This window comes from Zeus faber (genome assembly GCF_960531495.2).
Source record: "Zeus faber genome assembly, chromosome: 16".
NCBI classification, from domain to species: domain Eukaryota; kingdom Metazoa; phylum Chordata; class Actinopteri; order Zeiformes; family Zeidae; genus Zeus; species Zeus faber.
In genome coordinates this window covers 3,483,793-3,501,370 of record NC_137202.1, presented here as the reverse complement: position 1 = coordinate 3,501,370, position 17,578 = coordinate 3,483,793, and the positions used below count along the sequence as shown (strand labels likewise).

At 42.0% G+C, this 17,578-nt stretch overlaps 1 protein-coding gene across 1 annotated transcript in view; it reads right to left on the bottom strand.

Annotated features, from left to right (window-relative positions):
* Positions 1–17,578, bottom strand: part of marchf8 (membrane-associated ring finger (C3HC4) 8) — a 139,405-nt gene that overhangs the window by 106,146 nt on the left and 15,681 nt on the right. The window contains exon 2 of the mRNA XM_080016262.1: positions 1,924–2,114. Coding sequence (XP_079872388.1) covers positions 1,924–2,013 — 90 coding nt within the window. The 5' untranslated portion in view covers positions 2,014–2,114. The remainder of the gene's footprint in view (positions 1–1,923; positions 2,115–17,578) is intronic.

Genomic DNA, 17,578 nt, shown 5'->3' with positions numbered 1-17,578 from the left:
CTGTGTAAAGGAACGGCCATTTTTCAGAGTTCTGACTTCAATGGAATGCAGCATTAGCCATCACACACACACACACACACACACACACACACACACACACACACACACACACACACACACACACACACACACACACACACACACACACACACACACACACACACACACACACACACACACACACACACACACACAGCTGGATCAGAATGGTCACGGATCCTTACTTTTATATACTGTATGTCTTTATTCTCAAAAATTGTAATTGTCCTAAACTGCTTGGGGGCCTAAGCCCCAATTGGAATTAATCAATACAAAACATACAGAAAAATTGAGTACCTTTGATAAAAAATATTGTTTCTTTTATTTTAACAGTGAACCTTGGCATTAAATGCAGGGAAAAGTGAGTCCCCACTGTCTAGCGGCAGCCGCAGAACAATAATTTGTGTGAAAAGAGTCTTTTATTCCTCTGATTGACACCCCTGGCATCAGAACATTAACTTCCCATTTGCGTTCATCTGTCCATTATACATGTGCGGGGGTGGTATTTTGCAAGCCACTTGCATCGTGACACTGCTTCCGCTTTCAGCCTGTCATAAAACAACAACAAAAAAAAAAAAAAACACCCGTCATCACCACAACAGCCATGACACTTTCTGACACGCGCTCATTTGTGTCAGCGACCAATCAGGTGACGGGAGACAGCACCGTGTGACCCGCACAGACAAGAAGATCAGGACAAGGAAAATATTGAAGGAACTACAATAAATCCCAATCTCTTTTGGATGTAGACAGATTTTATACTGTATAATAAAAAAGGCCTCAATCAAAAGTAAACAGATGTTAAAACAATTTGAAAAAGCAGGTGAAAGTGTTTAAATCACCTCTATGGTCTCAACTCAAATGCTTTCTTGTCCAGTTACTGCATGCTGCAAATGCATCGACTCCACAGTCTGCACCATCAATGTTATTTTGACAAAAAACCCATTTGATTTGAGCACCAAGCTCTTCTTAAAAACAGTACTTTGCAAAAAGTGACATGATCATCCAATCCGGCACACGCCCACTCACCGGGAAACAAAAAACATTTCTTCCCACGTGTTCTGGCTCTTTTCAGCATTTTCTTTGTGGACAAATTCTCCAACACAAAACTTCCGTAGCCTCGTCAATCTGGAGTCTTCTAGACTATATTGTCCTTAATATCTGATGTCCTATGACAAACTGCAACCCAATTTCCAATTGGAGAAAAACAAGGCGGGGGGCATGAAATTGTCTGGAGGTGGCCTCTAGAAAGAGACGGTAGTTACTAAGGTTATGGTGCAAGACTTTTTGTTATAACCTGTGCCAAAGAGATTGTATCCCCCCCCCCCCCGGTGTGTCTGCTTGATTCAAGTCAAGTCCGATCAATACACTGATGCTGCTGCTTACTTGAGGCTTAAAACCTGCAGACCGACTGCTCCAAATATGATGGCTATATCAACCACGACCAGATATGTCTGTTTTTTAAGTCCTTAGTACTCAAAAAGATAAGTGAAGCTACACAGGCATGTATGAACCGTGTAACAAACAATAGCACAGCTAAACAGAGAATGTATCTGAAATCATACACCAGCTTCTTTGCATGAAAATGACGCCATCTAATGAGAATCTCATTGATTGATGTAATAATTAATAGAGGATATAGATCCCATAATACACCAACTGAGGACGAGCCTCCTCTTTAGGTAGAAAATTGATGTGTGGCTGGGAGGGAGGGAGGCGCACGCGCACACACACACACACACACACACACACACACACACACACACACACACACACACACACACACACACACACACACACACACACACACACACACACACACACACACACACACACACACACAGCCCCCTTAAAACTGACAAATACCAGGTCAATCTGTCGTACCTGCTTGTCCTTGGCCTTCCCGCTGCCAGACACCCGAGAGGAAGTGACATCACGGGGGATGACAGAGATTTGGTGCAGTGGCATGTTCATCCCAGCGGAGACAATCGGGCGCGTTCACACACACACGTCCTGATCCGCCGCCAGAGCAACAGGCATGATGGTCCAAACAGCGACACCCGGCCTACACCGGCCTGGACAGAAAACAGGGAGGGACAGGGGTGTTAAACTATGTCCTCTGTGTGTGTGTGTGTGTGTGTGTGTGTGTGTGTGTGTGTGTGTGTGTGTGTGTGTGTGTGTGTGTGTGTGTGTGTGTGTGTGTGTGTGTGTGTGTGTGTGTGTGTGTTTTATCAATTACAGTAAATGTAGAAGACAAAACTAACTATGGAAGGGAGATAGATGATAGGTGAGAGGTGGAGAGTCCATTCCAAAAGAGTAGATTCTAGATTCAATTCAAGTCAAGTCAATTTTGAGAAGTGATCAAAAACAAATGGAATTGGAGTCGACTCCAGTTGAGTGTCCGGACTCCAAACTGTGGAATCGAAGAAAATGTTTAATTTAGTTTAAGTGAGTGGGGAGTAGAATCTGAATGCCAAGCAGCCGACTGGAGGACGGAGAGCTTGTCTATGGAGCGGAAGGTGGAGGAACTCCAGAGATGTCAGCAGTGTGGTGGCGTTTATCGTTCACAGACCACACAAAACAATTGGAAAGTGATGCATTCCCTTTGCAAAAAGAAATGTATGTGTAAAACAAAAAAACTTGGGATTTTTCACCCGGCAGAAGAATAACAGAAACGCAAACAAACAAACAAAGACCTTACTTACAAAAAAATGTTTGTTATTGAGCCGTTGCTATGAAACTCTGGAATCGTCCGTCCCTTGTTGTTTCTATGCGTGCTAGCAAAATCTCTCTCTCCCCCTCTCTCCCTCTCTCTCGTTGGAAGCAGGAAAAACAGGCAAGCGTAAGGATCTGAGCGACTTTGACAAGGTTTGCCAAATTGTGATGGCTTGACGCCTGGGTCAGAGCGTCTCCAAAACGGCAGGTCTTGTGGCGTGTTCCCAGTATGCAGTAATTTGTACCTCCCAAAAGTGGTCTAAGAAGGACAACTGGTGACCCGGTGACAGGAGCTAATTCTAGCCCGTCTGGGTGGATCTCACAGAAGAGCTACTGCAGCACAAATAGTTGAAAAGTTAATGCTGCTATGATAGAAAGGTGTCAGAACACACAGTGCATCACAGCTTGCTGCGTATGGGGCTGCGTGGCTGCAGACTGGTCAGAGTGTCCATGCTGACCCCTGTCCACCACCGAAAGCACCTACAATGGGCAAATGAGCGTGGAAGAAGGAGGCCTGGGTGGGGTAAGGGTCCAATCTGATGGAGCATCTGTGGGATGTGCTGGAACAACAAGTCCGATCCATTGGAGCCTGAACTCGCAACTTACAGAATTTAAAGGATCTGCTGCTAACGTCTTAGTGCCAGATACCACAGAACACACACACACACACACACACACACACACACACACACACACACACACACACACACACACACACACACACACACACACACACACACACACACACACACACACACACACACACACACACACACACAAACTTCCTGTTCAAGATGGCTCCTCTAACATGCACAGCTCAGATGGTTCCTTCTGTCGGGGAGCAGCGTTTTATCAGAGTAGTGGCTGCAGAGACAGCGGGAGCCATGATATCAAGCTCCCTGATAAGAGAGCCAACAACATGGAGTTGTCCTGGGGGGTTACACAAGAGCTTTTATAAATAGAACATTTTTATCCAGTTAATGCAGCCATCTGTACTGCCACTGACGTCTATTGAGCCACCAGGCTGTGTGTGTGCGCCTGCTGAACAAACCCTCAAGAACAGGGCTTAAGAAGCCCAAAAGCATGAACTCCGAGAGCAGTCATCAGAACAATCAGCATGGAGCACAAGACTGTGGACGACTCTGTTTGAAGAGGAGAGGGGCGCCATTAATAGACCATCCCTAACTGAGCTGTCAAAACAACCCCAGTAACACACACACACACACACACACACACACACACACACACACACACACACACACACACACACACACACACACACACACACACACACACACACACACACACACACACACGGCTAGTACATCAACAGCTGGCGCTTTCATACATGTCAGCGAAAACAAGATGAGTGAAGAGGCTCCACAGCGTCGCTGTTGTCTGGCGCAGAATGTCAGGGAGTCGTAAAATACACCAATTACACAAATCTGAGATGCCCCCTATTACTCAAATTCCCCCGCCATATATTCAATAGCAGCCAGTGCTCGTTTATGCCAGAATTGTTTTAAATGTCATGGACTCATACAATACGTTAGAATATGCACCGATGGATTTTGTCCCAATTTAGAATTGAACCAACACTCATATTTGACGATTAAGGATACCTATGCCTCGAATCGGGGTAGGCGAATTAAATCAAAAATGTTTGATTTTATCCGGCGAGTCTTTCCGAAATCCTTTGGTGTGTGCACATCAAAGCCTCAGCAATTTTTCAACAGCCACTGACATTGTGTGCTTGCACGATGGCGACAGCAAAAAAAACTGGCAGGTGGCCGAGTGCAGACTTCTGAAATAGAGGAGCGAATTGTGGACTGAATTGTTGAGGGTCTGATAAGTGAGTCATGTCAGTGCTGCAAGCGTGTCCGCAGGGATCGCTACTGTGAATTTACAGAAAATCTGCAAATTTCAGTCGTTAAACCTTTTCATTGCCGTTGACGATTGAATAAAAATCACGCAATGTGGACGAGGCTGAACACATTTGCAATTAATGCAGTGAAAGCTGCTGCTGGAAGAAAAAACAAAAAAACAAAGCTGAGAAATAGACAGCGATGGCATCAGTGCAAAAGTAATATGATCTCCAATTGAGTTTCAGAAAGCAGTGAAACACCACACTGTATGGATTTCAGATGGCTCCATCATGACGCCAACATATTTCACAACGGCCTCATGAGAGTATAATGATATTCCCCAGGAAGCTCCTTCCCAGATAGAGCAGCAGCGCAGGAAACCAACTGAACCGATACTTCTGCATTTGGGTCGTAGGACTGAACTCCAATAACATCAGAACGGCCAAATCATCGAGTGCCGATAAGACATGGAGACACGTCCTCCACTAGATTATCGGAATTTATTTTGCCATTGAAATTGCCTGTTGTGAATGTATCCCCATTGTATTTTGCCCGTCTGCATGAACAGTCTGCAAAAAATGGCAGAAATGAACAAGGAGTGGGCACAGAGGCATCTGTGCATCTCTCTCGTGACCAATCTTCTTGACAAATTACACACAAAAACACGATTTCCATCTCTCTCTCTCTCTGAAATGTTCAAAGTAAAAGTATGTTTAATTATGACAGACGGAGTTGAAAAAACAAAGAGATCCAGCTGAAGTCGGTACTGAAGGTCAGTAATTTAGTTAATAAGGACAGGCTGAAGCTCCTCTGATGGGCAGAGGGGTCCACTGTGATAATGTGTGTGCGTGGGGCGTGTCTGGATGCTTGAATTCCTTTAATTACCACAAAATAAATCACATTTAATTTACTTGCTGCGCAAATTTACTGTGCTATAGCGATATTTGATGCTTCCCAAATGTTGTCGACCGGTACCTGTCCATCTCCAAAGCTGCTGGGGCTTCAAGCTTCCTCAAAACCGGCAGTCCGATCCGGTCCGGACGCTGCTTAGGACACGCCCCTCATCACCCCCAGATCTGTCAGTTGCCGCTCAAGCCCCGCCCCCCTGAGCGACAACTTTTTAATCCCCAAACTGGTTTAGGTTTAGTTTGCCCAAGCATGGACGAACATTCAGCGACTTAACTGTCTGTATAGCAAGACCCCTCCGCCACGAAGGCTGAGAAAACGCTCAGAAATGACTCATTCATACTGTTCCATGGTACCGTTTAAAAAAATTGGATTAATAAACACGGCTAAACTCACAAGTTCACAAGGGCTTGTTATTTCAAGCTATTTCCAGCACTGCGCATCAAAGAGTCCTACGTAGAGATATAGATATGAATATAGACAGAAATCCCGATATTCCATCAACCAATCAACATCTGGGATGCGACACTGAGCCGTCACCATGGCAACATCTCCAGAAACGAGATGCGTCGGAGGGATATCCTGAAAGGAAGCGGACCTACTAAGCAGTACAACTACGGGAATATTTCTGTAAACTGCGTTACATCCCCGAAGACTACTCATGTTTCTGAGGAGCCGGGGCGGATGGCGTTCATGTGCATTCTGGTTGGCTGAGCTCTTCCATTATTCATCTGGCCATGCGACCCCTCCATGTCCCGCTTATGTCACATAGTTACCCTGTTCCCCTGACCCACATACCCCCCCACCGCCCCCCAAAAGAACACAGAGTATCACCAACACCCTTCACTCCTGTATTACAGTCTATATCAAACTATTCCCCTTCAAGGGCTCCTGTGACGTAACTGTCTGGCCCCAGGACCTTGAATGTAACTGCTCCTGTAAAATTAGTTTTGGGTTTGAAGGGGATAACCTTGGAAATGTGTTTCATTAAGATCGACTATAACTACCATCTTGGTCATTTCAGCGTCATTCGCTTCTGTTTGGAACAACCATGGACAATTGAAGATTAGCATAAGATAAGATTAGTCCTGCTCTTTTCATCATTTTATTATTTGAAATGTTGTCACGACGTTGTGTTCCAATTTCATACGACGGCTCGCATGAAATGTACTTCCTGTACGAGACGCAGTACTTTGATCTCCGCTAAAAGCATAACTTCTTGTTATGACCACAAAGAACAAACTCACTTCCTCATTGTTATCGCTATGTGTTCCAAGGACAGCGCGCTTTCATGCCAGTTGGCATGATAATGCGTTTCACAAAGCAGCGTGCGAGTAAGAGAACTTCATAATGCGTTATTTCTGCTGAGAAGTCCTGGTGGAATTAGAGGTAAAACTCAATTAAACATGCTTCAAAAAGGATGTATGCACAAGCCCAAACACTTCCAAGGTGCTTAAATATAAGGGGATTTGAAGCATAATTCAGCCTTTTTTTAACCAAACTCTCATTTGCATTCCTGTTCCAGCTGTCTCTAACTGTCGAACCCAAGGGTTACCAAACATACAAATCTCACAACAACATCCCCCACAACCACCATGTGTGAGGTTGGGAATACAGATTTTGAGGAAAAAAAAAAATCTTAAAAAGTAAAAACTACAAAAAAAAATTAAATAAACAAAAACATCAATAATCTAAACCTAAATTTAATCTAAACCCCTACAATTCCTCTGAGGGCCCCCAGTGGGCCACGGACCCCAGTTTGGGTCCTTTTCTAATGTCGAGACTCCACCAAAGCAATCTCAGCAAAATAAACCACCCAGAATGTCATTTTAAAATCTGTCACACATTTACACTGCAATGTGTATATTTGTCAACAGAAAATAAATGTCAATAGTTACTTAATTTTGTTTCATTAAAAATAACTCAAGACAGGGCATTAGAAGTCAACATTTTGTTAAAAGAAAATCGTTCTACTGTCAGAGCGAGCAGTCGGTCAGTTAACATTATCTTGAGCAGTGAACCCCAAGCTACAGTTTGGGATAAACTGCCTTGTTGAGCAAGGGACATACATGACTCAGTCTCTGGGAATTCACCAGAAAGCCCCAAAATTACTGAATCTCACAGGCAGAGGCGTGTCGCCTTCAGAGTAAGTGTGAAGGGCGAGCCAAACCCCCAGAAGCGACAAACAAGGTGGGATAGAACAGCGAGGAAAATGAAGCTAGGTTAACAGCATACCTGCCCTGGGCACCCGGGGCGGGAGGGGTGTGGGGGGCTTGTGGGGACCTGTACGAGGTCCCGGCACAAGGTTTCGTGACTTGGCGCCAGGGGTGTTTCCAGGGCGTTCCCTGGCAATGCATTGTAAGATCAGCGTGTTGCTGTTTTATTTCTGATGTGTCGCACATCATTGCTCCGCAGCACAAGTCAGATGTGAAATTCAAAGCCAACTACTTTTTGACGCAGAGACAAAACAGTATAGGCAAACAGATCACCCAGGTTTGGTGATTTTATTGAAAATTAACAGGCTCGTTGTTAAGTTCAGTTTACAAATAAAAGGTTATGTTTTCATTGAAAATGATGTGCAGTTCCTTTGTAGAGTGTCTTGCAACGAGTGAGAATAATAACATTTTGTGAATCTTCAGTGAGTCCCTCTGTAATAAAATGCTGAGCAGGACATAACCTCAACCCCCCTCTCCTGTCTCTGCATGGAACGGATGGACAGATCTTCTTCCTTTCTCCTTTTCCCTGCTTTTGGCGCTTCAACCACCATGAACAGCAATTCCTCCTCAGTACAAGCTCCGACGCTATGCGTGCAGCCATGTTTGCGGGCTGTCTAGGGTCTTCTTCGTTTACTACTTCCTGCTTCACACTGTACTTTCTCTCTACTGCCACCCGTGGTTCCTGAGAATACTTCAACGGACAATGTGCCAGTTATAAACGCTCTGCGCTCTCTGCGGACGGCATGCAAACTGATTCAGATTGTACGTCTGTTGCCGAGAGATTGTCCAAACTATCTCATCTACACTGAAACAGACTGACCATTGCCCCATCTATTTCGGTGAAAAGGCGCAAAATGGAGATGCTCCTGAATGTAGCTGGATGTGTGAATAGTGAAACTCTAGCAGTGCCGGAAAGGTTACCGCAGTAATTTGGCGGGACCTACTGTATGTGGTATCTGTTTGGAAAGGGGCTATAGATACTTTATTGATCTCCCGGGGGAAATTCGGTTGGCACAGCACTATAAAAAAATAAAGTAGTACGAATAAAGTAGAAATAGTAAAATGGCGAGATGCAATAAACTGAAGAATTGTGTCAAAAGTTTGTAATATACAATAACCTCAAAAAGAAACAAGAAAAATATACAAAAAAATAATTAAAATTAACTTAATGATTAACAATACACAAACCAAAAAATATAAAAATAGAGAAGATAGAGGACTTTTCACAAGTTTCATGGCCACCGTCGCTTCCATGGAGGCCACCAGGTTGCACCGCCATGGGGAGGGGTATTCAGTTGGTTGCGATCTGCAACCTCACCACTAGATGCCACTACATTCTACACACTGCACCTTTAATATATTATAGAATTATATGAATTAATAACTATTGTAGTATAGTAGACAGGACAATGGCCCAAAAAAACAAAAACATTTGTTTTTAAAAAACAAACAAACAAAAAAAAAAAAAAACTCTTTCAAGCCAGTGTGAGAAATGTTGCAACAAATCAAATCTGAATTGGGTGACGTTTCATAACTCGGGTTGAGGAAAATTGATTGACTTTACAAACTCCTAAGTCCATCAATATGAATAACACCATCATAACCTTACACTACAATGGTGGCGTAAAATGATCAAAACGATGATTATTTCACGCCATTTTTTGAATGATCACACTTATTTGTATGACAATTAATTGTCGTCACTGTTGGTGACAGCATTGCCTGATGAAATAAACTGAAAGCTCTGGCTGACAACACCATGAAATAAGGCGTAAAAAAATGGCTTTTCAACTGTAAACCTGTAATGATATGGATTGTCTTTTATTTCCCTTTATTCTTGTCTTTTATTTCCATTTATTTCCCTGTGATTTATTCCCTTGTCTTTTATTTCCCTTTGTTTTATTTCCCTTTATTTCCCTGTCTTCTCTGTCCCGTCTTTTATTTCCCTTTATTCCCATCTTATTTCCCTGTCTTTTATTTCCCTTCACCTCATTCACGTTTAATTTTCCAAGTAGAAAATTTCCCATAACCTCTCGCTTTCCCCACTTTCGCAGGTTTAGAGAGACAAAAAAAAACAAAAAAAAAAAACAAGGAACAGAGGAAAAGACCAAGACGAAGGCACAAAGCACTGATTTCTGCACAGACAGACACAGACGATATTAAATGAAAAACTCCCCAAAAACTTTTCATCATCTCTAAATAAATCACATAAATAACTAAGCTTTGGAAAGTTAGTACTAGTCACTAATGCAATGATGAATAGAGAGACACACACACACACACACACACACACACACACACACACACACACACACACACACACACACACACACACACACACACACACACACACACACACACACACACACACACACACACACACACACACACACACACACACGATAAAGATTGAAATGAAACCTTAGTTGAACTATGGACCAAATCGTCTTCGACCTGCAGCATTGTTTGGTGTGAGGTTTCTTCCCAACTGCAAAAGCAACATGGACTATGAAGGAATAGTATAAATAATAAAAATAATATAAATGCCACTAGTAGAATAATACTAGTTCATAGCATTGAAGGCTTGAATTGTTTGGTTTTTTTACTGGCACAGGTACACTCAGATCTATTTGTTACTGTGGGGCAGTTTTGCAGATGGGGTTTTAGGACTAAGATAATCCTACTTAAATTCATCCAGAATTTAAAGATTTAAAGATCCTTTCTATTATTGAGATGAATGAGTTCTGGACTAGGAAGTCCTAAACTAAGGTCGTGAATGACTAGTCGTCTCTTGTCTGGTCTTAGTCCAGATAATCCATTTCCTCTGTTGTCAAGGTCGACCTGGAGACCTCCACACCCATTCAAGGCCCCCAGTTGCAAAATTACGTACATCACTTGTAGCTATCCTAAAAAAAATATATATATATATATATATATATATATATTTCAATCTCCAAATCCACATTTACATAGTCAGTGCTATTGGAAAGTAAATGTGTTTTTCGATCCGACCATCTGGCCATGAACTCACAAAACCTGCAAACTTTCCTTCAAGCTCACCTCTTTGTTCTATTGGCCTGGATTTGTCAAGTTTTAAGTAAGTAAAATGCCTTAAAAAAGTTGTTGTGACTCTTACAATGTCTAGTACATGTCGATATTAAGTTATTGTGGAATACATTGATAAAATTAGATTTTGAGCTTGTCATGTCTGTGTTGCAATTCTACATATCTGTGTGAGGTTGACAAGTGCGCCTTACACATTACATGGGGACATTGCACTTCTCACATGTTCACACGTTCACGTCCACTCATATGGAAAAAAAATACTCATAGAAATAGAATGTCTTTGATGATTCACTATAACTAAGTTCTAAATGTGTTTTCTCTGTTAAAATTTTGAGTTTGGACCAGAATTGAATAAATTAATACATTATTTCTGGTTGCAGTATTTGAAACTCTATCTGTATAATTTATTTATTTATTTTTTGAATTAAATACTTTTTTTTAATGGGCTTTGTTTGTTTTCCCAAAGAGCTGCTTGTTGCATATAGGGAGAAACAGATTCTGAGTATTCTGGATTGGAATGAAAGGGGGATTCTTGTTGCATTGTTCAGGTAAAGGTGAGAATCCTCCTGAATGTAGGGATGCACGTGTTCTGGGGGGTGCATGTATTCCTTTTAGTATGATAAGTAGGGAGCATAGGTTATTGGGACAGTATTGTGTGAATTTTTGTGGAAAGTGTTTTTCTTTGAACAGACAATGTGAATACAAATACAGCTCCCAACCAGTGCCAATGCTGCAATATAACACCATTTTCCTAAAAATGTACTTAAACGTAAAATAAATGAAAATCCTTTAATTTCTGCATCAGAGGACTCTGAATGGTCTGAAAAGTGAAATAAATGTTTGCTCATTTTTTTTTTTTCTATATTTAGGCTTTACAGGGTTAAACCTTCACTTAGGCCCCTTTCTCACATGGAATCCATAACATTGATGGATAAAAAATATGTGGCAAAGGCAGTTATTCACACATTGGCCTCCTGTGTTCCCACATAGATGACGGTTATGGATACTGTACGTGATGGGTTAGGGTGGGTAAACAATCGGAATCGATTCGTTTTTTTTCCTGGATCTCAGGGACTAGCGCTTCGGTTTCCAGATTCCAGCTCCTCGTCTCCCTGTCTCTCTCCGACACAAAAACCAGAACCCAATGTTATTAAATCAGTGTGATCATTTTCAACCTGTCCTACACTCTCTGCCTCCAGAGAAGGAACATTCTCCACCCGTTCTACCGCTCCCTGTCCGCTCACTCCCTCTCCGGCTCCGCCCTCCAGTGCAGCTCCAGGCGAAGCTCTTATGCCGATGTCCCTGCACCGCACACCTAACTTTAAAAGACATGTCTCACGTCTGAGTGGCATTTTCAACAAGCATAAAATTTGACAATATAGAGAATGGACATGTAGAGACTGGACATGTTTCTGTTTCTTGTCTTTGCAGCCGAGCACCACGGTTCGGACTCTGCTTTTTTCCCCTGAATGTTTTTTTTTCTTCTTGAAAACAAATTTACATTACATTTACATTTAGTCATTTAGCAGACGCTTTTATCCAAAGCGACTTACAAGGGAGAATAACATTCAGCTACATTGCGACAGAGATTAGTGTAATAAATTAGTGTAATAGATAAGTGTAATAAATAAATAAATTTTTCAAATAACTTTTGAAAAATTTGTACAAAATAAAAATTCGTAATAACCTACTTCTTGTGCTTTATTTGGATTGGGCTCCACCCCAACTTAACAGCAATGTTATTGCTTCCATTCACACACACTCACGGAAACGATACTAGATTGAGAGTGGGAAAATTTATGGAACGACTTTTAAGGAACATCGAAACCAGCTCCTCCTCCCACCTGACCCAATACACAACATTTCCAGTAGATTTACACCCTTCAGTGCAAGTGGGAAAGGGGCTTTAGACCTAGATTAGTTATAATCTTCTTTATGGAAAACAGATTTTTGAAACCAAGACTAGGGAGAGTCTGAGACAATTTTAAACCATGACTGGAAAAGGCCATTTAGATTAGTCCAGATTAAAAATGAAAGATTAGGTCTAATCTGTGTCTGCGAAACCGCCCCTTATTTGGCACTTGGATGTTGTTATGAGTATGAAATGAATATCCATCTAAAAACAGACGGTCAGAGAACCACTGCTCGACTGAAAAGCCCAACCAGGATTCCTAACTTTTAAATATCGCAAACTGTTAACCAAAGCATTTCCCGAAAAGGCAGCAAAAAGCGGCAATCGTCGGACAGAACCGAGAAACGACTCAAAGATTTACATAAAACATGCTGCACTTTGACAACAATACAGCTGCGTCTTCTCATCAACAGACGAGAGACGGCTGCCGAAGGCTTCCTCTGGCACCTGCAGACGCTCCATCTGCCGGCAACGCTATCCAAGGTTTTTTAAACATCCAATATAAATCTTAAGAATTATTTCCTTAGCGTTTCCCCGAACCCCATTTATCTGTTCATGATGATCCATCCATCTACATGAATGTGAATGTTGAGTAAACACAATTTGTCCCATGCAAGTCGCGCAAAGGTTTGAGTGAAATGCACGAGTAACACCTTTTAAAGGGCGTCATTCTTTTTGTATTTGTACACACTGTGTTGATTGTATATTTATACCGGCACAAAGTTCCCCCGGAGGGTCTTTCCTTGACTGGGATAAAGCAATGTTGGTTGCATAATAAAGCACCAAAATACGGCCACGAAGTGTAGGCGACTTCTAAATATGTCGGGTTGCAACCGCCGCAAACGCCAAGCGAATTCAATGCCTGGAGAAGTTTTGTGCAAAGCAGCGTGCGTTTACTTAATTTAAACAAAGAGGAAAAACTGATGAGGGAGTGTCTCCTCCCCGGTGAGGGTCCGCACATTGGACCGAGAAAGACTGTTAAGACAACATATTGGTACAAGAATGATTAACAAAATGGCGCTGTTGTCACGTCAAGCCGAAGAAGTGCTGCAAAGCCCTTCAATTTGAAGGTGGAGCCGGAGACCCGTGAAGGATTCTCAACTACACAGTGTTCCAAATTATTATGCAAATTGGATTGAAGTGTCATAAACATTAAATTTCTTGTTTTTCAATTAAACTCATGGATGGTATTGTGTCTCAGGGCTCTTTGGATCACTGAAATCAATCTCAGACACCTGTGATAATTGGTTTGCCAGGTGAGCCCATTTAAAGGAAAACTACTTAAGAAGGACGTTCCACATTAATAAGCAGGCCACAGGTTTAAAGCAATATGGGAAAGAAAAAGGATCTTTCTGCTGCCGAAAAGCGTCAAATAGTACAATGCCTTGGACAAGGTATGAAAACATTAGATATTTCACAAAAACTTAAGCGTGATCATCGTACTGTGAAGAGATTTGTGGCTGATTCAGCAGCCACAATTCTGGGTTTGTGCAGATAAAGGCATAATGAGGAAGGTTTCGCCAGACAAATTCATGGGATTAAGAGAGCAGCCATTACAAAGCAGCAAACAGGTATTTGAAGCTGCTGGTGCCTCTGGAGTCCCGCGAACCTCAAGGTGTAGGATCCTCCAGAGGCATAAAACCTACTATTGGGCCACCCCTAACCAATGCTCACAAGCAGAAACGGTTGCAGTGGGTCCAGAAATACATGAAGACTAATTTTCAAACAGTCTTGTTTACTGATGAGTGCTGTGCAACCCTGGATGGTTCAGATGGATGGAGTAGTGGATGGTTGGTGGATGGCCACCATGTCCCAACAAGGCTGCCACGTCAGCAAGGAGGTGGCGGAGTCATGTTTTGGGCCGGAAACACGGGGAGAGAGCTGGTCGGCCCCTTTAGGCCCCCTATAGGTTTCTGACTGACCACTTTCTTCCATGGTACAAAAAGAAGAACAGTACCTCCCGCAGCAAAATCATCTTCATGCATGACAATGCACCATCTCATGCTGCAAAGAATACCTCTGTGTCATTGGCTGCTATGGGCATAAAAGGAGAGAAACTCATGGTGTGGCCTCCATCCTCCCCTGACCTCAACCCTATTGAGAACCTTTGGAGCATCCTCAAGCAAAAGATCTATGAGGGTGGGAGGCAGTTTGCATCAAAACAGCAGCTCTGGGAGGCTGTTCTGACATCCTGCAAAGAAATTCAAGCAGAAACTCTCCAAAAACTCACAAGTTCAATGGATGCAAGAATTGTGACGGTGATATCAAAGAAGGGTCCTATGTTAACATGTAACTTGGCCTGTTAAGATGTTTTTGATTGAAATAGCTTTTGATTTCAGTAAATATGACCTCCCAATGCTGCACATTCAACAAATTACCATTTTCAGTTCTTTACAACCTATAAAGTGTTTTGAAACTCTGTTTTGCATAATAATTTGGGACAGTGCATTTTGAGTTTTTTATTTTTGAAAAAAATACTATCATTTGGAGGTTTGTTCAATAACATTCAAATTATAGCCTGACGGTTGATGACTTGAAAATTATACTGACTGTCATTTGCATCAACTATTTAGGAAAATCAAAGAAAAATATAATTAGCATAATAATTTGGAACGGTGTAAATGAGATTATTAGCGTTACCTTTATGTTCTGCTGTTACGGTAAAGCAGCTCCGGGGGAGGCAGCTCATGTGCAGCCTGGTGTTTCTCATAGTAAACTTCAGACCTGATTTAGTGACCGGCGAAATCGAAACCCTACACAAACAATTTGTCATAAACGGCAGTGAAGGTTTACAGCTTCGGCTACAGAACTATGACCGCCTGTCAATGGACGGATGCAGAGAGAAATGACCACTTCTCCATAACAATGAGGAAGTGAAAACACAAACTCAGCGCCAGTGAAACTGAAAGTATACTTGCACTCTGCAAGCAGGCAGCAGCTGAGCAATTAACCCGCTGGGGAGGCTGGCGAACACTCACAAAAAAAGGACTGAAATCTGATGAATAATCTGCAGTTACCTCCCAGAGGGCGTCCTGTTAACACCGTGCATCAGCGAGGCTTTGACTCTGCCCAAATCAATCACCATCAACGTCTAGGATTTTCCATTAAGTGAAAAATTGGGGTTTTTTTAAGTGTCTGAGCGCAAAACACATACTGTATAGGGGTGGTTTTCGCAGATGGGGTTTCATCTATATCCGGACTAAGATAATCCTACTTTAATTAATCCAGAATTTTAAAATGCTTTAATTTCAGATTGATGAGTTCTAGACTAGGAAGTCCTAGACTAAGATCATGAAGCACTAGTCAGCTCCTTCTGTCTGATCTTCGTCCAGATCATCTATTTTCTCTACTGTCAAAGGGTGATGGTCACCCTGGAGGCCTACGTCCATTAATCCAAAGATAAACCTGCCTCTGGCACAATTTAACTGGGAGGCCCGTTGTCCAATAAAAGTCACTTAACCAGAACAAACTGTTGCGCAAATTCAAATAAACATTAACACATTAATGGGACAAAGACGTTTTGCGGCCGTCAGATCCAGCTGCTACAAAGTCCATTTTAATTATACACTCGATGATGATTTCTGGAGATCAGATGCAGATCGGCGTCCTGACCTGATATCACGCCTTGAGGAACAGAAGAGACATATCTGGACACACATCCGAGGCGGCTGACTAAAAAAAATAAGCCTTTTGTTGGGTTTGGCAAAGGACGCCTTGCTTCATCAACACACCTCATCAGGACACACCGGTTCCCTGGCAAACCCAACCCTCCGCCCGCTTCAAAACACCTCTGACGCTCGGGCATGGAATGTGCACAGCTTCCCTCCGGGCAAACACACCCTGGGTGTTTACATGTCACTTCCTCAAACAGCACCAAATGGTCCATTCATCTCCCAGCTATTACCTTTCCAAAAGAATGTATCCTGTGCGTAGAATAACATTTTGTATATTTGCCAATTAAAAAAAAATCTTTTTTTTTACATATTTGGCAAAGATAACTGGTTATTTGTTGTATATTTCACCACTTTGTACACTTGTAAATGTCATTTTTATTTTCCTATTATTTTGTATATTTTGATTTTTATTGTTATATTTAGCATTTTTGGCCAGTGTTTGGGTTTGAGTTGTTTGGCTCAGAAAGTCTTTAGATCACATGTTGTTTTAAGGAAAACTGGGTTTATTCTTGAGGGCAGTTGTATATTTGGAGGTCAGAAATATCACCAGAGCCGCCAATTTTTCTATGTAATGACCTCTAATATAATCATACGTAATTCTAATCATGAATAAATTAGCAAATGAGCAAAATTGCTTACGATGAATTAATTGAGAGCACTCTACTGCCTATCTCATCAAATTTGTTTACCCCCCCACTTTATTAAAAATTACACGTAACAAACGTAACAGAAATTACTGAACCGCCGCTCCTTGATTCAATTGGAAATTATCAAAGGATGGAGCACGATTCTGAAGCGCAGCAGGAAACAGCTGGATTTTTTATTTATTTCACTTACTGGGGTTTTTGGCAGCTGTTGGGCTGTATTTCAAGGATTTACTTGCGGAAAAAAAAATGCACGGACTCGACTGGAACCGGAAAATACGACCGAGCATCTTAGTGCCGGGAAATCAGGGAAACATCCCCATTGTTTCACAGATTGAGCAATCTGAGAAACTCTGCTTTAACTTTTATTATGTAACATCAATTCCAATCCAATTTATACTATATTATCAGACAGTTTGTTTGCATTGGCAAAAGAATTGACGGATAGTTTACAATGCAAACTGTGATAAGGTTCCTGTGGAAGAACATATTTTGCCTTTAATGTCTTCATATATTTTGGGGGTCAAAATAGCTTTTGGCA